This window comes from Crocodylus porosus, unplaced genomic scaffold (genome assembly GCF_001723895.1).
Source record: "Crocodylus porosus isolate Cpor-Errol unplaced genomic scaffold, CroPor_comp1, whole genome shotgun sequence".
NCBI lineage: Eukaryota > Metazoa > Chordata > Crocodylia > Crocodylidae > Crocodylus > Crocodylus porosus.
In genome coordinates, this window is record NW_017728907.1 from 10,028,096 (window position 1) to 10,050,357 (window position 22,262).

The 22,262-nt window shown below is 44.8% G+C and overlaps 1 protein-coding gene across 1 annotated transcript in view; it reads right to left on the minus strand.

The window, feature by feature from the left end:
- The window catches only part of OLFML2B (olfactomedin like 2B), a 57,615-nt gene that overhangs the window by 22,072 nt on the left and 13,281 nt on the right, over positions 1-22,262 (minus strand). The window contains exons 4-5 of the mRNA XM_019530572.1: positions 19,677-19,784; positions 2,381-2,557 (exon numbers count right to left, since the gene is read on the minus strand). Coding sequence (XP_019386117.1) covers positions 2,381-2,557; positions 19,677-19,784 — 285 coding nt within the window. The remainder of the gene's footprint in view (positions 1-2,380; positions 2,558-19,676; positions 19,785-22,262) is intronic.

Below are 22,262 nucleotides of genomic sequence, written 5' to 3' on the forward strand. Positions count from 1 at the left end.
TAACGGTCACAAACTGGCAGAGGGTAAATTCAGGTTTGACACCAGTATTCTTTCCTGCCATGGCAGGGGGTCGGACATGATGATCTGCTCAGGTCTCTTCCAACCCTACAAACTATGAAACTATTTACTTCCCCATCATTGTAGTGGCAGGGCACTGGCAGTGCCCATGTCTCCTTGACTTCTGCTTATGGCACATTGCAGGAGAGGTGCAGTGATAGATTGGTCATGTATCAGATCAGCATCAGCATTAATAAAATGAAAATTAATATTATCAGCAATCGGCTTTTGTTGGCCCGTGTAGCCCATAATGTCACCAATAAATGCCGTGTGCATGAGTGCAGCTGCACCACGCACATGGCCAGGAATGCAGCTGAGCATCTTGGAGAGCAGCATCCAGCCAGTAAGTCTCTGGGAAGGAAAGGGGCAGGGAGAGGAAAGGGATGTGAGGAGGCAGATCAAGGTGAGAGAAAGAGAGGGACAGGGACAGGGGCTGGCCAGCCAGGGTGGTGAATACAACCCTGCTGGGAGCAGGATGGAGTTACACGTGGCTTGTCCAGGGTGTGGCTTCTCGCTGCTGCGCACACCCGCAGGAGAGGCATGGGGGCATGTGCCCCCCAGATTTGTGCAGATTTGTGCATAGACTGGCCGCTGTGGCCTCGGGGGCTGCGCTGGCCTCTTTTTGGACGGGGGGCTGGGCCGGGGCTGCACTTGGGCAGGTGGCAGCAGTGCTGAGAGTGGCTACAGGGTGGGCTACAGCCACTACAAAATTCCCTATAGCCATCCCTCCCAGGACTCCTGCCCTCACCATGGGGGCCTCTATCTGCACCAATCACACCCCTTCCCTCCCCCTGCCCCTTCCATCCCACAGACTTAATGGCAGGGAGCTGCTCTCCAAGCTGCCGGGCTTCATATCAGCTATCAGATTGGTATCAGCCAATATGGCTGGTTAATAATCAGCCACCAGTGTCAGCCAAAAAAATCATTAAATCAGTGTACCTCTAGTTGCAGGGTGTTTTTAGTATTGCATCCTTTGTATAAGGCTTTGAAGTGGTGGTTTGGGGAAATCCTTGAATCGATGGTTACCTATGAATGCAAGGGACTGGATTTGATGGCCAGGACGCCCTTTCTTCCTGTCTTTTTATATAAATGCCGAAGCTACTGTGCCCACAACATTTGCAACTTTTCCCATTCCTGATGGCCCCAGTACTTTCACCTCCTGCCCAGAGATTTAGTAGACCTGGCATCTGGTGCCCCTGACACCTGCGAGTGCTACATGGGGTTCAGTTACCATAGTCCTAAGCAGCCATATTCACTACAATCTTTCTGAGCAGTCCCCTCACACCTGATGACTGGGGTAGCTCTGTAGAAAGGGCAGAGCCAAAAAAGAGTCATTCAAGGCTGGCATGCTTTTTATTCAAACTCAGTCTATGCCAGGGGTCATCTGGAGGCCATTTATGTGCCCTTTATGTGTATGTCAATGAGGGCCTCTGTCCCAGTTGTGTGCAGTCACCACCACCCTCATCTCTAAAGGATCCCCCTTGCTGACACCTCAGCAGAGGTTCAAGTCTGAATGAATCATGGAAAATAGACTCTCCTCTTCCCGCTCAGGCGTGAGGCGGGCTCTGTGGCTGTTCAGCTTATGCCTCACCTCCACATCCATCATGCCTCTAAAGCCATGTGAATCAGTCAGGATGTATCAGGGACCATTTCAGGGTAGAATGAAGTTGCTTTTCTACTTGCCTGCAAGGGACAAACTACCTGGCATGGTGTCAGCTGACCAAGTGGACAACCCAGGGCCAGAGATACAAAGATCAAAAAGCTCTGGACTGGGCTGCCATGAAGTCTCCATCAAGGACACAGCTCACAGTGTCCCTCTTTGGTATGTAATGGCAGAGGAGCAACCAGGTCTGTCCTCCCACCTTCAGGCCCTTTGTGAAAGACACTGCACCAGAAGGGAGGGACGTGGCAAGTCACAGTACAATGCAGCATTGCATGTGATGACATCATTCTACTATGCTCTACCCCAGGGGCAGGCAAAATGCAGCCTGGGGGCCGGATGTGGCCTGACAGGCCATTCTATCCGGCCTGCAGGGCCTCTAAAAATTGAGAAAATTAATATTTATTTGCCCCTGGCTGCCTATCATGCAGTCCTTCATGGCTTGCCAAAAGTCAGTAAGTGGCCCTCCACCCAAAATAACTGCCCACCCCTGCTGAACCCTGATGTCCAAAGTCAATGCTACCTTCTCCAGCACATTTCTCCCTAGCCCGACTGCCCTTGCACCAATGACATAGGATGTTCCCCATCCTGGAACGCAGACTTCTAGGGATCCGTCTACCCCAGAGTTCCTTGGCTTGGTGGAGAAGGCAACTGGCCCCTTACCTCAGCGTGGGTGTACGCAGCTGCAGCGTCCCTCTGCAGTGAGCTCCCAATATCTGGGAGGCTGTTGGAGAGGATGTCAGAACAGTTTTCCTTGTGCCGCTTGTTCCGCTCACTCAGAACTTCATCTACATTCCCTCTGACCGAGTTGCTTTCTTGAGTGAAGTTTTTGGATACTTCCTAAAGAAAAAAAGTAACAGAGGGAGATGTCATTTCTCAGCAAATGATACTTTCAGACTACAGTTCTAGGCCTTAGAAAGCACACCAGGACAAAACGTGCTGCGTGTGTTACTTATTACAGTATGGAAGTGCATGCCCAGGCTGTTAGAATTGCCTTCAATGGGCCGGTTGTCCTTTGTGGATTGCCAGTGCTTAGTGACAAGATGGTCTTTATCACAAGGTTCTCCTTAACTCACAGGTATTTACTTAGAGCAAACCAAATTACAAACAGCTCCAGCTACTTGCATCTCTTCCGCAACAGGCCACTCCCTTTTCATGGAACTTTTAACACAGCACAGAGACATCTAGTGGTCAAAGAGCACAATGACAGGTGTCTTCCATTCCAGGTAGGCCTCTCCAGGGTCCTGCACTGCTGGCAAGGTGGGTGATGATCCACATTCAATAGACAGCCTGACTTTGGTTTAGGGGAAAGTGCACTGGGATGAGAACAAGGATCCCCTGAGTTCTACACTCTGTCCTTCCCTGTGCATATCGCTGCATCCTTCAGATCTCTGTTGCTGAGCATGGCTTCCTCTTCTAAGATGGAAGCATTAAGTCACATTCCACTGCCCCTAAAACCTCATTGTACAAACAGATAATTGACTGCAATGCTGCACGAGGTCATGACAGGGAGTAGAACCAAGGTTTCTACTAGGACAGATGCAAGTCTTAGCCACATACCTTCATAGAAGGAACACGCCAGACCTATTTAGGCCTACTCTTCTGTCTTTGATGGCGGATTTAGCTGCTTATTAAGCTTCCAGCCCATTACAAGGATACCAGAAACCTGGATTTCTAATGCTCACATGCAGTCTATCAAATAGTTCATAGAATCATAGAGAATCAGGGCTGGAAGGGACCCTCCAGAGGTTATTTATTTAGCCCAATCCCCTGCTTGAGGCAGGAGCATCCCAGTTCAAACCATCCTATACAAATCCATAGTCTAAATTCTTCATAAAACTACTGCCAAACCTGACACAAGACGTAACACCCTTATCTGCTACAGGTAAAGCAGGGGGACCACAGCAGGCAACGTCCTACAGTTCACTCACAAAGTGTTGTGTCCCCTTCAGGTGGATGAACCACAAATGGGATAGCACTCCATTAGTTTGAGTGACACAGGTTTGATGGTCCCAAGCCTAATACCCTCCTGCTGACCCATGGGACAGACTTGATGGTTTCTCAGTTGCCACGTACAGCAATAATTTACCATATTTTCTCATCTACAAAAATGTGTATTTTCCAAAAACCATCTGTCTTTCCCAAAAGCCAGCTGCTGTAAAATGGGAGTGTGCACTTTGCATGAGGAGATATGGTAACAGCAGTTTCTGACTGGGCAAAAGTGAACGTAAAGTCTGCACACATCCATGAGGAACAGAACAGTGAAGAGGGCCTGTTCCCCAGCTGTACCCACTTAGTTATTTACTACCTAAAAAGATATTTCATTTCCCTTCATTCTGCCTTTTAAAAGCAAGGTGTGGATCTTACTGCAAAGCGTGCTGTATGACACAAGATATGATATGTGGCTATTTTCATCACCCTTGCCTTTTACAGTCTGGGGATACAATCCACTATTTCCAACACAGATCCTTAGTCAGGCACCATGGTCATTAAAATCCAATGGAGTTTTACCCTGCAAATCCTGACTGATGCATTGTCCTGTGTGCCCTGATAATGACAATTCCCTGGCACTTTGTATGCCCTCAAGCATCTTTGTAAAATCAATGCTTTCTTAAGGCACTGACTTCAGAGTTTGGTTCTGCAACATCTCAGGCCAAGCAGACAAACAGCTTTATTCCTGACAATTACAGGCTGTTCCTCTGCCTCTGTGAAGTCCCTTGCAGGCAACAGTGTTGCTGATCCTCCTGGGAGTTGCTCCAAACTGCTAAAAGCAATGAATACACACCAAGACTATAATAGCTCTGCTGATGAGATGAAGCAATCAGCTTGCTCAATGAACACTGCCTCCTGAACTCGCAGGCTGAGGAGGACCTTGCCTATGCCATGGATCAAGTGATTTTCTCAGTTGGGATTAGCACAAACCAAGACACCACCCCCTCCACAGCTGAACCACAGAGCCAGTGGCTCACAGGAGATAGCTGCTTTATTACTATACAGGTTTTATGGAATTCATGGCTGTTAAGGGCAAGAGAGATCACCCTGCTCCTCCTAACTGAACTCCTACAGCACATAAGCCAGAGAGTCCCCCGCAAGGGTGCTTGCATCCAGCACAAAATGTAGTGATTTACCTAGACAGCAGCCTAACCCAGAGCTAGAAGGGACATCCAATCTCAACATACAGCCTCCATGTGGCAAAGGATCCAGCATGCGGTAACCGGTTCCAACAATTAACCATCCTCACTATTAAAAATCCAGACCTAGTCTCCAGGTATTGCTGACTTCAGCTTTTAGCTTTTGCTTTGCCTTTGTCTGAGAGATTAAAGAGCCGTCTGCTCTCAGGCATCTCTTCCGTGAAGATGGTACTTCTCGAAGTCTCCACAGTACTTCAGCCCTTTTAAACTGGCTTTTAAACTAATTGGAGCAGAAGGCAGGTTTCCCAAGCCTTTTATTCATTCTTACACCTCTTCCCTGAAGCTATATTTGTTCTTGTAGCTCTTCTTATACCTCTTCACATTTTTCAAAATCCCTTTTTTAAGCACACATTCCAGCAACCAGCAAGAAATGCCGAGGTAAAGACAACCCTCCTACCCCTCACTCTCAGGAGAATACCCATCTTTTTCTCTGCAGCATCACTCTGGGGCGCATGTTCAGATGGCTACTTATAAAGTTAACAATGTAGTGACAGGGGCCTGTCCAGATGCTCTAACCTAAGGAATCTCTAAAGTAGCTCAATGCACCTTTCCTCCCCCAACCCCTCTGGAAGCTCTTCCGCCTCATCATTTCCTCCACACCTCCACCTCACATTTTAAAGAAGCCAGTAACAAAGGGTGAACCTTGCAAGCACCTTAAATAGCCTCTTTTGGACCAAAGTAAGGGGAAGTCCAGAAGTATAGGGCTCCATGAGTTGGTAGTGTCCTTTTCCAGCTGGTCTCACTGGTCAAAGCCATACTTCTTTTAAGGTCCTTTATTCAAAGCCCCCTTTCAACACCTGGGAGTTCACCTGCCTGCTATCCTCAGGGAAGGAAATTAAACAAGATACATTGCCTTTCTCCCTTTAAGCTATCGAGGCTTCCCAGCTTCCACAAGCTCCTTCTGCTCCCTGCTCTCCTTCAGCTAGCCCTTTTTCCTGTTCCCAGCCAGCTAGGGATCTGCCCAGGGGCCTGATCCCTTTGCTGGCACCTCAGCAAGTACAGCTAGCTGCATCTTCTGGATTTGTCACACCCTCCCAGAAAGCTCTCAGCCAGCAGCCCCTCTCAGCTTTATTAAGGACCTCTGCTGAGCCAAGTTGTAGCCACAACACATGAAGAGAGAGGCAGCCTTCTTCTAAACAGCCCTTTTGAGCACAGCAAAGCACTAGGAGACCTTGTAGAGTTGCTTTCCTTTCCTGATCCCCCAACCCTGTTCAAATGCACCTCTTTCAAAGACACAGGGCCCCATTCCACAATTGTGGCCTGAATGTCTTTTTTCTAGACACATGAGCTTGCAGTTGGCTGTATCAACCCACAAGCTTTTTGACTGCACCCAGATCACCAAGCAGGCGTGGATCCCGGATTTCATAAAGATTGCAGGGGGGAGGTTCAGGAGCAGCGGACTGCAGGGGTGACTGCATCTCCTGCTCCCTGCTTCATCCACCCCTACCAGTGTGGGAAGACCATGCCATGGGAGCCCCTGGGGACTTTCAAAGTCCTTAAAGAAGATGAAAATCACCCCTCTTTCCCCTTCGTACTCAGAGGCACATCCCTTCCCCTCTTCTCCCAGCTCCCCACCCCTCCCCTGCCTGCTGCTGCTTTCTCCACTGTTGGGGGAGAGAAAGCTCCAGAGCCAGCCCACTGAGTGGGGGCTAGACTCATCCAGAGAGGGGACAGCAGCAACAGGGAGGCTGGAGAGTAGTTCCCTCTAACCTACCCCATCCTGAAGCAGGCACAGGGAAGGGAACCCCCCTTGCCCATCCCTGTTGCCACTGTCCATCTTCCCAGCTAAGCCCAGCCCCTGGTGGTGCACAGGAACAGCTCTGGTGCTTCCCCACCTCCAGCAACAGAGAGGAAAGGCAGGCAGGAGAGTGGGGAGGAAAGGGGCAGATAGGATGTGTACTTTTGTCCAGGAAGGGGAAGGGAGAGGGAGTCTCACCTGCTTTGGGGACTTTAAAAAGTCCTTGGAGGCTTCTGTGGTGCAATGCAATAATACAAAAGAGGGGGATGCAGCCACACCACTGCAACCCTTCTGGATCCACCCCTGCCACTATGCAACCCAGTGACTCGTCTATCGAGCAAGCCGACAACCTGCCTGCTTTCTTTCTGTTTTACAGGCAGTAATGTTACACTTGCTGCCTTACAAAGTGACAGTTTGATAATCAGGATGGTGCCTGCTCTTAAGTCAAAGCCAAAGTGTACTGTCTATCTGTACCTTGTCCCTTTTCAGCTAACTCTGTGACTTTCTCAAAGCCCGTTAATGGGTTTGACAAGATCTGTTCTCCATGAAACCACATTAACAAGCCTGCATCACATTCCCAGCTTTTAACACATGGCTGCGAGAAACCTTGACCAGCCATTCTGTTGCTGTGCCCAGAAAAGATGTCAAAGCTAATGGGCACTATCAACCAGTATGAGGGGGTTAACCAAAAGGGACTGTGTCTGCCCTTAGAGACAGCATTCATCTGACGTGCACTGAAATGAAAACGGTATAAGGTTGATCCCCACATGGTAGATGGGGTGAAACCAGGTTGTGGCTGTGCTGTGTGGCATCACAACAGCTGCCACATGTTCTGGGAAAGACCTGGAGGAAGGTGGAGTGTGAACTGTCAGTATAGGGAAGGCTACACAGACATGGATCAGCAGCACAGGAAGCAGCCTTGGGACCCAGCATCCTGAAGTCACTACCTTTGCTCAGTGGTATATTGCTAGAAGCAAGAGATGCCAATCTCTTCCAGTTCAGAGCAGATGCTTGGCTTTCATATAGCTTTCCACAAATGCTAACTGTTCATAAAAGCATTTATCATGGCTTTGCAACCACAGGACTAGATGTCTGCATTTGACCACGGGCCTTTTCAATGTGCTGGCCATCTGCTCCCTCCTGCCAACTCAGCAGAGCCTTGGGGCAATACATTAGGATGGTTCCTGCAATTGCCAGTTACATGCCTGAAAATGGAGAGCCAGGAGCAGAGGCATAATCGCCAGAAATTTTGGCACCCAGCCTTGGGTGGGGAGGGGGAAGCGGGTATGCAGGGAGAGGCAGAGCTGGGTGCCAAGCATCATAAAACAGCAGTGGTGAGGGGGCTGCCATGTACAACAAGGGTCCTGCAGCTGCAGCTGGCCTTGGCACAAGCTCCATGAACACTGGGCACTGCTGTGGTGTTGCAAGCTCCCTGGGTGCTGCCATTCTGCTGCTTTCTTCTAAATCAGAGCCGGGGGCTGATGCCTGGCTCACCCAGTCCTGCTTACACTGTTGGCCAGAAGCCCAGCATGAACACAGAGCTGAAATCTGTGAAACAACTAGTGCAATGTGTATGCATTGAGACAATGTAACTGGGAGGAAGGATTAGCAGAATCTGTGCCCCGAAGGCGGAGGGCATTTTAGGAGTTGGCGCAGTGGGGGGAGGAACCTGTGTCTCTGAGAAAGATCTCTTCCGTGCTGCATACAGTAGCACAGCTTGTCACCTCTCTCCTTGTGGGGACCCTCCCCACACCAAATATTAGCATTCCTGTCCTCAGGAGGCCCCTCAGTCAGAGCCAGCTAGCTGGCCATGTCTTTCATCTATTGAATAGCAGCTACTTTAAATACCTGGCACAGCAGTAGAAGCCTTTTCTCCCACAGGCCTGGAAGAAAAGAGATTGCAGGGGCTGGTTCACCCTAATCCTTCATTTTACAGCTGTGCTACCATAGTTCCTCCTCCTAAAACCCACTACAACCTTCATCTGTGACCCTCTATTGCCAGCTGAAGCAACAGCTGCAAGCTAAAGATGAGCCCAGTGAAATGAAAAACAAGTGTCTCAGCTCAGATTAGCCATCATCCCAGAAAGGACATCAGCTCTGAAAGACAAAATACTTCAGACTTTATTAAATTTGAGGCTGAAGCCTTTCTGCAACCTCACTCATCAGGTCTGTTGTAAGTAGGAGTTGTACTTTTGGGAGTGAGACAGTCTCTCTCTCATGTTATTAATACTCTGTACAAATGCCTACCAAAACAGAGCCGAATGCCTGAATTGGGGTGCCTAGCTACTTCTCCAATATCATTAATACACATATTAATAATGCTTTTCATCTGAAAGGTTTCTAGAGCATCCTACCACCTCTGGATCCATTTCTACCATGTTTGCTCATTTTGGTTACTGTCTTACATTAAAAATAGGCCTTTTGAAGGCAGTGGGAATATCCATACAACAAGGTACAATTTCAGAAGGGCAGAAAAGTCTTTGTGTGAGAAAGCTGAGAAAAGGCACAAGAACCAGACAGAATATGACCTTAAATGCAGATATATACAGAACTGAAGTTGCTTAAGTTAATTTCCACTTATCATTGTAAAGTATAGAAACCTTAGGACACTTCTGGGAAACATATGGCTGGATATGATCAAGAGTAACCTCAGCTCACATGCCTTTCACCCAGACTTAACATCCAGGGACTCTTCATCTTCTAAACAAATATCCTTTGCCCACCTCCCTCCTCCCCATCCAGCTATACATGCTAAGCAAGCCTAACCCCACTAAAATCATGGCCAAATGCCCAAGATTCACTGTAACTTCAAGGAGACTAAGACATTTTGCAGTTAGCTCTACTCTGTGCTGATAAAAGCCTGTGTTGTTTTAGTTTAACCTAAAGATTTCAGCACTGCTGCTCTAGAGAACATTGTAACCAAGTGAGCCAAATGAGGACATCCAGGCATTGTCTAGTCTTAAGATTCATCTTTAAGTGCCTCAAAGTTTGTTTCCCACCTCACCAATTTTCCTCTCTTCATAGAAGATCTTCATTTCTAGCTAAACCAATACACCCCAATTCCACAGTAACCAAAGCTCAACTCTTCACCCATACTTTCTGGGCCACCGTACTCCCACAGGTCTGATTCTGAATCCAAAAATACTAATTGACTAGTTATTGACATCTCCATTGTCATGATACCAGGACCTTGGGTAGTTGATGACATAGCTTTCCTAGGAGCTGGCAGCCCCATTGCAGCAGTCACAGCAGTCTCCAGCTTCTGTGCTGTCAGTCCCTGTGGTGGAGTCACTGTTTCCAGTGGCCGCCGTCTCTACAAAGCACCCTCAGTCTGTCACCTACTCAGGAAAAACTGACTTTCCTCTTCACCAGCAAGACAACAGGCAAAGAGTTTGCACATAATCTTTATTTAGGTACACTGATGAGTGCATGTAAAGGTTTGAAATTAAAGGCTGACAGTTATAAATCACGCTAGCCTCTGGTTCACCTTCTCAGCCACTCAAAAAATCAGACTCCCTGCTCATGCAGGGTGTAACCTTCCTTCTTTCACAGGAATTAACCCATTAAGCAAAATTAACTTTGCTTATAGCTTCCCTTCATGGCTTCTTGCCCATACTATGGCTTCAAAACTCAAATGAAGCAGGCTTCCTTCTCACCCAGTCATCTCAAAACACAAATAAACCCCCTCTAAAGGACATGTTTCCTGCCCCCACTGCTTATTTTTTTCTCTTAGGGAATGTTTATGGAAGTGCTGTGCCTGGGCTAATTAGCTTTGCTGAGAAGCAGGACTTATTAATCTAGCTGTATAAATACAGTGTTGTGTAGGGAGCTAATGCATCTAGATCAGGGATGAGCAATTATTTTGGGCAGAGGGCCACTTACTGAGTTTTGGCAAGCCACCGAGGGCTGCATGACAGGCAGCCAGGGGCAGATAAATATTAATTTTCTAAACTTTTTAGAGGCCCCACAGGCTGGATAGAATGGCCTGGTGGGCCGCATCCAGCCCGCAGGCCATATTTTGCCCACCCCTGAGCTAGATGCTTTTTTATTCTAGAGGCAGTGCCTGGCTCAGGTATCTCTGCATAATGCTGCCCTGCACCATGTAGACATACACCCAACACCTGCTTATGTTTTGAGCAGACTGCTATATCACCAGGCAACAATACTTCCAGTGGCTTTATCATCTTGCAAGAAACAAAAGACTCAAAATCTGTTAAATAGATCCTCAATGCACAAGCTAAGTCTATTCCATCTCGTAGGAAAGGCAGCAAGAGGACACAGCAGCCCCCCTGGCTCTCCAGGGACCTAGCGGACCTCCTGAGGCTAAAAAGAAAGGCCTACAAAGGATGGAGGATGGGATTCACCTCCAAGGAGGAATATTCTGCACTGGGCCGGTCCTGCAGGGAGCAAATCAGGAAAGCCAAGGCTGCAACTGAACTCCAACTAGCTCTGAGCATCAAGGACAATAAAAAATCCTGGCTAGCACTATGGAAGAAAGAGACTTGGGGGTCATCATTGACCACAAGATGAACATGAGCCTGCAATGCAATACTGTGGCTAGTAAAGCAACCAAAACACTGGCTTGCATCCATAGATGCTTCTCAAGCAAATGCCAGGACGTCGTTCTCCCCTTGTACTTGGCCTTGGTGAGGCCACAGCTGGAGTACTGTGTCCAGTTTTGGGCCCCACAATTCAAAAAGGATGTGGAGAAGCTTGAGAGAGTTCACAGAAGAGCCACACACATGATCAGAGGTCAGGAAAGCAGACCTTACGACAACAGGCTGAGAGCCATGGGGCTCTTTAGCTTGGAAAAGCGGAGGCTCAGGGGTGACCTGATGGCCACCTACAAGTTTATCAGGGGTGACCACCAGGATCTGGGGGAACGTTTGTTCACCAGAGCGCCCCCAAGGGATGACACAGTCGAACGGTCATAAACTACTGCAAGACTGTTTTAGGCTGGACATAAGGAAGAATTTCTTTACTGTCCAAGCCCCCAAGGTCTGGAACAGCCTAACATCAGAGGTGGTTCAAGCACCTACACTGAACACCTTCAAAAGCAAATTGGATGCTTATCTTGCTGGGATCCTATAACCCCAGCTGACTTCCTGCCTTTAGGGTGGGGGGCTGGACTCGATGATCTTCCAAGGTCCCTTCCAGCCCTAATGTCTATGAAATCTATGAAATCCTCCCAAATTTCAAACCCAAGTTCTTGTCCTTGGCAAGAAATCTTAGCCAGCCCAGAACTGGTGCCAGCACTGGCCAATACAGATCAGCTGTGTCACCACCTCCTGTTGGATGATAAATGCATAAATAATGATATTATTTATCATCCCCCAAAAGCTCTAACCTGTCTTTATTTATAATTTTCCTTCACTGCCCATGCACTGTGCTGCCCTCTTAAGTGGTGTGCTTATCAGTATGTGATATCTTTCTGAAGAGAAGATTCCTGCTTTCTCTGGGTTAAAACATAAAATCATTTCCAACCTGAAATATGATACAATTCTGGTGTGAGTTTTTAAAAATCCACAGCATTCAAACAAAGATGTAAATGTTTCAGTGACAGGTTGAGTCATCCCTATGTCGGGTAAATTTCTCTGCTATGATTTACACAGCAAATGCCTGTTGCATATTTTGTACTTGTTTTACTGATGTCAATGGAAATTCCACCCACAGAACACGTGTACAGCAAACAATAGGCTTATGGAGTGTGGTCAGAGAAAAAGACTTTTTCCCTTGTGTGCAAAAATGTTTGTAAAGTATGTCAAATACTTTTGAATCTCTGGGGGAAAGGTGCCATATACATTTCAAGTACTAGACTATAAGATCTATTTTTAAAGTTGATTAACCAGAACCACCCCTGTTTTTTCTAGAGTGGGAAGAGGAAGGGATTGGGAAGGATGAGACAAATCAGTAGGGTTGTATGAATGTAAGTGAGAAGAGAATTCAGTCGCAGAAGTTTCTCTGAAGTAACTTAATCTTGTGAACTCACCTTGAGCCAAATGTTGCACATTCTTCAGTCCATGGAATTAATTCTGATTTATGCTGGTGTAACCGAGAGCAGAATTTGGCCCTTTGTGTGTACTCCTGAATCCCTCTCCTAGGTCAATGTTTTGCTCAGCTACCTCTGGTTCAGCTCACAGGTCTAAATCAGTGGTGTTCAACCTATGACCCATGGAGCCATGTCATCCAACCCATAGTGCTCCCCATGGAACCAGAAATTTGGCAGTAGTGGAGCAGTGACAATGTTATTCACCGCAGCTTCCAAAAGTATCATCCAGAACCTCGGCAATTAATACTGCCAAATATCCAGACCAATGGGGAGTCCTGAAGGCCAGATAATACAGTACTGTGTGCTGGACCACACTGCCACATGGGGTTGTGCCATAGCTGAATTCAATGCATGGGGCTGGGATGGTGAGTGGGGTCATGTGACAGCTGGATCCAGTGCACAGAGCTGGCTCAGCACTCCAGATTATACCATGCACCCACCCCATGGTGGATCTGGCCTGCAGACCAGCCCTGTGCTACTCATCTGGCCCGCAAGGCCAGATAGGTTGAACACCACCAGTCTAAATAGCCTGTTTTCCTCGCATTACATGACTGGATATTAGACAAGTAAAACGTCAGTGAGGCCTCACTGTGGTGATCCAAGAGCACAATTCTGCACGACTCAGTTAAGCCTCTTCTGTCTTTCTAATTATTCAAGATTCAGCAGGAAACTCATGTGACCCAACTGGAGGATAAGTCAAACCAGATGAACAGGGTACGATCTCAAATAAAAATAATGCTCCCAGCAACCTGGAAACCCAAGATCTCACATTCAAATGCACCATTTTCAGATGCCTCTTTTTTGACCTCTTGGCTGAATTGTGCATTTCTCTCCCCAAAATGCTTTGCAAGTGGAATTTTGGCTTTATAAATCAACTGCACTTGGCTTATGGCTCAAATCAAATGGGACTGGTCTGCATTTAAAAGAATGTGGAATTACTGTCCCAGATATAGATTGAGGGAAAAGGCTCCATTATTTAATCTGGCAATCTGATGCTACAAAACTAGATGCAGCTTAAAAAAACCCTCAAAGCCATACAGTATTAGTCAAAAAATATTACACTGCATAAAAGTAAAAATGATTTAACTGGAAACTCTCTTTAAAAACAAAAAACAAAAATATCTTAGCTATCTTTTTAAGACAGCATTTTCATTCTCTGGCATCAGGCTCTGAATTCAAGATGGAACACAACGGCCAGCACCTCAGACACTTGACCATCTTAGCTACTTCTAAGAATTGCTAACATGTACACTACGTGCCTCTGTTTCTGGCTCCTGTGCCTCTCAGCCACTGCCTGAATTTCAGGGGAAGCAAGAGGAGACCTAGTAAAAGGTCATTAGAAATAACAAAAATAAAACTATGGCAAAATGAAGCAAAACCATTCTCAGAGGAGCTACAAAACCTGAATAAAACACCACCAGCTCAATGATGTACCTTCAGAGTTTAAGGAGAAGTTGAGGGTAAGTCTTATTCTGCAAGACGCCCCAATCAACAGTATTTGAATCAAGGACCTCCAAATCCACAGTACAGACTTTAACGATTTGACTTAAGAGCTAGTGATCGTAGAAATAGGCTGCTATCCTCAATGTAAGCCAAACAGGCTTTGTCAGAGATACACAACAGATTCCATAACTAGTTGTTTAGTTGCAAATCAGGATTGTATTCCTGGCTTTGAAGTAATTGGTGGTTTATCATGTTCATTCTGAAAGGCAACACGGCTAAGAAAATGAGATGTGGACCTGCCATACTAAAGACTTGGCTGCTACTGCCAGCTCCACTAGAAGTGACTTTGTGTAGCCTCATCTGTAAACGAGAGAGAATGGGGTACTTACTGACTTTCTGGTATGGAGGTGAGACAGAAAATGCAATCACAAGAGCAGAGAAGTGAACAAAATTCTTAATAGTAAAGAAGCTCAGATTACAGCACCTTCTGGCTCCTCCTGTCCCAGCTCACCTTCTGAAGAGCACACTGTGTTTTAGGATGCATAGTTGGAAATGTTGGTGTCCTGAGCAGGGCAGGGAGAGGAAACTGAACAGGAGAAAGTCTTAACAGAGACTCAAAAGACTCCAGCTCCTGCTGTTGCCACTACACGGACTCCTCACACACAGGGAGCAGCAGCTGTGTCCCCTCTGGCCCCTGCTAAGCAGACCCCAGCTTCAGTCCCGAGCAGAGTTTCCCACCCCCAGCCCCTTCTCAGCCAGCCCAAGCAGTAATAGCACTCCAGCTAGGGAGCAGAGGAGTTGGGGCAACCTGCTCTGGTGGAGCAGACAGCACAGCCCAGCCCAGGGCTTCAAAGCACCTGGGATGCTGGGGGACTGAGTTAACTTAAACCAGGAAGGGTTCTGGGACAGAAGTTCCTTAAACCGATTTGACCTAAGTCAGTTAAGTCTGATACTACATTCAACAAGATTTATCTGAAACCAGTTCTGGCCATTTTGAAATCAGTTTATGTGCACTGAACTTCTGTTCTGTTACAAGTTTAAACCAGTTTCTGATCAGTTATGTTTATGTGTAACTTCTGTCCTTAGCCTAGCAGATTTCCAGAGACAACAAAAGACACCTCCCAGATTCCACAGCAAATTCCCTATCATATTTCCTGCTCCAAAGTATGGAGCACTAAAGCTTTTCAGACAGATGATAGTAAGGATTTAAATATGGAAAGAATGACCATTTCTTCTTAAATCTCGTTCTTGGAAGCATATAACCCGTTTTTTACTGAGCCTTATCAGCAAAATGCAGCCAGAAGCAGGCAGCAAGCGCGGAAAACAGTAGACTCTCCTGCCACTCACACAGCCTTGGCACAGAAACTTGCTTCACAAAAACTAAACACTCCAAGCTATCTTCCCAAGACTACACATTTGCTCAAACACTATGAAACAGGAAAAAACTCTAGCAAACAATATACTACCTAGCAATGTCTGCCATTATAGTATAACCATTATAAGGGGAGTGGAAATGGCCATGGTCAAGTAATGTGACTGGGGAACAATTTATACTTTTTTTCACTGTATTAACAAACTGTAACAACTTCGGCTAGAATATTCTAATGTTGATCCTTGTTGATTTTTTAAGTTTCAATAAGAACAAGGACTGATTTCAAAACCAAGGCTAAGATAAGCAAGTAGTCAGCATTAACAAATCTTCCTACCACTTTTCTTTTTAAGAGCTGTAGAGTTTGTCAACAGTTTGGTTCAGGAACTTGTAACTGGTCAGGGGGACAGTGAAGTCAGAGAGGTGATTTTTGTTTTCCCTATGAAAAGCTATTCAAACTTTGGTTATGTGACAACAATTGGAAAATCATCATTTGCATGTACACAATAGAAGATGTTCAAGACTTTCTCTTTAGTTCTTTCACCGTCGTAGGTGAACTATGTGTACATACTTCCTCCTGCTGAGTCCTCTGAATTGTTCTGAAACAGAAACATAGGACTGGAAGGTCCTCAGGAGGTCTGGTCCAAACCCCTGCTTGAGGCAGGATCATCCATGTCTAAACCATCCCATCCCATCCCATCCCATCCCACCCCAAGTGTTTGTCTAGCCTGCACTTAAAAGCTTCCAAGGATGGAGATCCCATGATCTCTCTAAGTAGCCTGGTTCTGATGCTTGACTACTCTCATAGTTAGGAAATTCTTAATATCCACCCTAAATTTCCCTTCTTGCAGTTTAAACAGCCAAACTTGAAACTGAAGATGGAATGCAGAGACATTCAGTGTGGTCAACCACAAGGCTAAAAAATTGTGATTCATCCTCCTTTGGGAATCATGAGGTTGGTTTAGAAATCATGAGATGAAGGTAACCTCTGCCTACGGCACCCACTGGTTCAGTGGTGCACATAGGATAACAGCTGTCTACTGTTGCCAACTAATATTTGTTCTTCCTTCCATTCAAAAACTATGAAGAAGATCTGAGGCCCCTGCTACGTGTTACATATATTATGTAATTAACTGGTTAATCGCACAATAACATTTAGACTAGCCATATGTGCAAAGTAATTATCACATAATAAAAATGACAGCTACAAAAAGAGCCAACCAGCTATAAAGTTAGTGCTTGAAAATGTATAACAACTGTATAGGTGGTTTCTATCCAGCTTTAACTTGAACATGAATGGAGCTCTGAAGTGTTCAAACCTTGGCAATGCCAAAATGTTGGGTAGTTACACTAGTGTATCAGACCATTTTGTTCTTTTTTTTTTTAAATGCAACTATGCTTAAATGTTAGCAACTTCGCAAAGTGAAACATTCAAAATTGAGGAAATACCAGAGTTAAGATTTCCCATGCAATCTCAGTTTTGCCCAGTTGTCTATATGCATTAAGCCTAGGACTGGTCAGACAATGGAAATTCTGTTTCAGGCAAAAATTCAATATTCCAAAGCTTGTTCTTATTCTGAATTGAAACAGAAAGTTGAAACTGCCAAATTTCTCCTGGAACAAAACTTCTACACACACAAAAAATTCTGATTTAGCGTTGCTGAACCATTTTGCTTAGCTAATACAGAAATGTCACATGTTGAGGTAATAAGAGTGTGTTATTTCAGCGAGGTAGAAAGGCTTTGTTTCAAACTTAGTTTCAGTTCATTTCTTCTCAATGTGTATACTGTATTATAATATCAGATATATAAATACAGTAAATGTATAAATGTATGTGAAAAGCCAATATTTTAATATAACATAAAAAGCAAATAAGTAACAGAAATGAAATATTTTACCTTGTTTAAACAAAATCTTTCAACATTATTGAAATAAGAAACTCCAAGTTAAATTAGACTTTTCCCATCAAAATTTCATTGATTTCAAACAATTTTTTAAATTTGATGGAAAACTCTTCTGTCTATACTTTTCCAATCTACACTAATCATCATGACATACCATCTTCAGCTGAGTGCTCATGTGCTACTTTTTAACAGGACCACAGTCCTGAGAGCTGATGGGTGGAATGAATAATACAAAAAATATTTGTGTGTTAAGAAAGCCTCATGAACTGTGATTTCCTGAAAGGCATCCTGAACTTCTATTAGGCAATAAGAGGGACAGAGAAAACAGGAGGCTTAACAACCCAGCATGAATGTCAGCACACTGCTCATTAACAGAGCTCCATTGATTAAACCCAGTCGCAACCCAGATTGCCATGTGTAGCACTATCATTGTTTGCCTGTTTCCAGGCACTTTTAGCCAAAAAGGAGACAGTATCTCACGTTGTTCCAAGCTCAGATAATCAACTCTTTTGTTAGTGGACCAAGCATTTAATACTGCATACAGGACATGTGTTACGTGGTTCATAAAGGCAACATTCCCCCACTTACTATACCATTGTCCCACATGCCCTTCTGGGAGGACTTCTAACTGACCTGCCAGGGCAGAGCTGAAGGGCAAAACATGCATACATTTGTTTGGCCAATAGCTGATGTTCTTCCACCACTAGTGTTCCCTACAAAAAAAAACAAACCTCAGCAACACTCATTCTTAAGAGTCACAAAATTATGAGAATTTTTTCAAAAATAATCTCTCTGAGGTTTTCATTATTTGCCTTCAGATTGTTTGAACTTTAGGTTACATTTGGGTCATAATTTCAAGATTCTTCTTCACCATCACTATGAGAATTAGACATTTTCCTTTTTAACTGAATGCTGAGGTTCTTCCCTCCTCTCCCCACCCACCAAAAAAAAAAAAATCACATGTCTCAAGTTGCTGAGCCTTTAAGAGTGAAAAAAAAAATGCAGCCAACATCACAAAATTCACAATAAATATTATGGAAGCTGGCAGCACTGGACAGTAGTAATAAAATTTACAAAATCATTCCTTTGACTAAGAAAAACAATTACAAGAAAATATTTCTCCCCAAGTGGCCTATATCTTAAATCTGTGCTAAAAACTTCAAAATAAAAAACCCCTCCTAAATGTACCACAGATGTTGGATCTTTGTAAATGTGTCTTATTTGCTGTTTTTTCTTCTTCTTCGTAAATTGAGAATCTGAAAATTTGGGTGCACCTTAAATTCAAGGGCATCATCTATTCAAAGGAATACAGTAAATGGTTTAAGTGCCTAATTCTCTTGGACCCAAGGAAGGGGTCAGCAATTTGAGGCCCACAGGCTAGATCCAGCCTCTGGAACTATCTGATCCAGGCCATGCACATGGGGCTTCAGAGGCAGGGGGGCTTCAGCAGCTGTCACTTTCCCATCCCACACACCTAAGGCTATATCTACACTAGAACATCTAGGACAGTTAAGAGGAAACACCTCAAGGTTTAAAGTCAATGACCATAAAACAAAGGATGTGAGGAAGCACAGTTTGTGCTGGGAAGCCTGTCTAACGTCTCTTAACTGAACAGTTAGTCCAATAAAAGATATTGCCAACAAATCCTTGCCTCTCATAAAATAAAAGCACAATAAATCTCTGGGTGGAGGCTCTCATTAGCACCAAGAGTTACCTTTGCTTGCTACAGCTTCCTTGGAATCAAAGATTCAGAAACTGAAGGCCTCTAACTCCTGATCAAAAGCCTCCACACTGAGTTATCGCATTTCAATATATGTACATTGATGTCACCCTGTAGTTGATTGGCCCTAATTTTCCTGAGCACCCTAAAAACCAGTGGATTTTAGGCTTGAAAATGTCAGATGTTCAAAAATACAGAGGCAGACAGTCTTCTGAAAATCCCACAAGGCACCTATCTGCTTCCTTAGTTACCTAAATACCTTTAAAAATCTGGCCTTGCAACCTTTTTTAAATTGGGATTCTTAATCCCAAACCATTTATGAGCTTTTGAAAATTTTAACCCTTCATCTTTTCACTTGAAATGTCCAGTCATGAAACTTGTTATTAGCTAAACAGAAAAAAATTAAATAAAATGATGATTAATTAATAAGTCTCCTTCTTGGAACATGCCTAATGCCAAAAAAGGGGCTGTGCTGTATATCTCATTTTGGATGTTGTTCTCCTTAATAAAAAAATACAAAGAAAAAGAACCATAGTGCCTCTTACCTCTTCGAGTTTTTCCACTCGGCCTATCAACTTTGTTGTGACTGAGTGCAGCTTGAGTAGGTCTAAGCCATAGAAAGCATTTTCTAGCATGTCTATGATGGAGGAGAGCTATAAAACAAAAGACGGCATAGAGTTAGTCAAGTCAAGATGGCATTTACTTTTCTCTACTAGTTTAAGAGCAGGCACACCAGTTTGATTGGAAGATGAAATTTTCCATTTCTGCAGCCAGGAGAATTTTAGTTCAAGAGATCTAGGGGGAACTGGAAAGTTTAAAAAATTATTCCCGTCAACAGAATGATGTTACATGGTTGGGTGCTTGACAGTTTGAATGGTTAAATCCTTTTTCTAGCATCTACCACTGATCAATATTCAAGAAAGGTCCTTAAACAAAGAGGACCATTGTTCAGTTCTTGTGTGGCTATTCTTCCTAGTAGAAAAAAACCGAAACAAACCTAAAATCAAGACAAAGATGTGGATACAGTGATGTATGAATAATGAAACTGCATCAGCTGTAGTTCTGAAGTGTTCTCCTACACATTAGGGAAGATGGTGTAGCTATTGCCAAGGCAACCTTCTGCTTCTATCTGGACACACCAAGAAAATAAGCCGGCTCATAGCTTTCCAGAACTTCTGGTCCCAGCTACAACCCAGCAGCATACAGTTCCACAGGATGAAAGAGATACATAAACTGCCACAGAACCTGAAGAAGGTCAGGAACAAGTTGTGGATGGTAGGAATCATTCATGGGACAAGTACAACACTGCATTCAGCTCCATGCACAACCTGTCCACACACCCAGAATGTGCCAGATAACCACTTGTGAATATGGTCAGCAGCCAACAAGGTGGACACTAAATGAAATTCAATCCCCATGCAGTAGTGCTATGATATGGAGGAAACCAGCTCCATAGATGAGGAAACCCCAATAGCTACATATTTAAATATTTCATTTCAACAGACAGGGATTGTGATTCACCATTCCTTCCTTTCTACTGGAAGTGCTACATCACCTGCTGTTAACTGCTCTATGATCCTGAGAGTCCCTACTAGACATCTAGGATTCACACAGCAATATCCCTTCATCTTCTATCTGAAGTTTGCTCCAAGCAAAGTTGGCTTCAGTTTTCAGACAGGTGCTGTATATCAAAAATGTCTTTGATTAAAAAATTATGAGCGTCAACCATCCTGAGGATAAATACCAGCTTCCCTGTTGAGACTTGTGCATGTATTTATAAAGCAGTCATTTATGAAGAACTATGTGACTTCAGCTCTCCTCCATAAAATTCTGCAGCTAATTAAGCAAAAAGCATTTATGAGATTACACTCCTAAACAAGAATCTTGGACTCTTTCTGGTCACTCTTCTCAAGGATCATTTAAGCCTTCTAATTCACTACAAGGCCTCAGAATAAAAGGGGTACAAGGAAACGCAGGTTGCATCACTCACCATCTCTACAAAACTGGGCACAGCTCACCCATTATGGCTGTTACCAATGATGTTACTGTCAAGCTACATGCATTTCTTGTGAAGCCTGCCTGTTGGACAGCTACAGTATTCCAGTCCCATCTCTCATTATTCAGAGACCATCAGAATAATGACAGGGAGCATCAGATCCACTCATAGGTACATAAAAAGGGGGTGTATGCGCACACATCTGCATCTGTGGCTGACAGGTGATTAACCCTGGACTCGCTTGTCTTGGCCACAGCACCTGCCAGGAAGGTCTGAGTCATGAGTGAAAAGTTTCCACTGAACATTTGAGGCTACATCACCTCAGCTACATCTTGTCCCACTGGCTTTTTGTCTGCCATCTGGACCCATGGGTTTGTGTGCAGTAGTGCATGCAACTACCAGCACCGCAACAAACGATGGAGCACCAGTGGAGGGTGCCCACAATAGCTGCTCCCCACCCTGTTCAATGGGTGCTACGTTGTCCTTGCAGCCAAACACCTGTCAACCCCAGGTGATCCTCCTTTACTCTGCCAGCTAACTAAGCACCCCTCTGCCTATCAGCAACCCCCCTTCAGCTCCTATGAGGGTGGCTATCATAGAGGACATTCTGGTTTTCTGCTACTCTGTCCTCTATTGATACAAAACCGACAGGTTATGTCCTCCATTTTTCTGAAAAACAGAGGACATAAAGACATTGGTTTTCAATCAATAGAGGACAGAAGACAACCGGACTGTCCTCTATGATAACCACCCTAGCTCCTACACCATATCTCCTCCTCAGAAGTGTTCCAAAGACAATAATCCCTGTCCTTCATGCCTCCAGCTCATTCCTACTGTGCAGTAGCACCTCATCACAGTTCATGCCTCATGACACTACTGTGCAGTACTAAAGAGCTACTGCGCAGTATGTATCTTGTGTAGATGTGGCCACTGGTTCAAATCTGCACTTTACCAATACCTGTTTATCCTAAATGCTCTTGAGAAGTTGTTTATCTTGAAATGAACTGGTGGTCTCATGTGTTAATGGGCTGGGACCTCTGTAACAAATAAACACTGATCCCATACCTAGAGTTTAGGTGTAGCTGGAAGGTGCACAAACTAGACTAGACATTCCCTTCCAAACTACGTTCTCCGC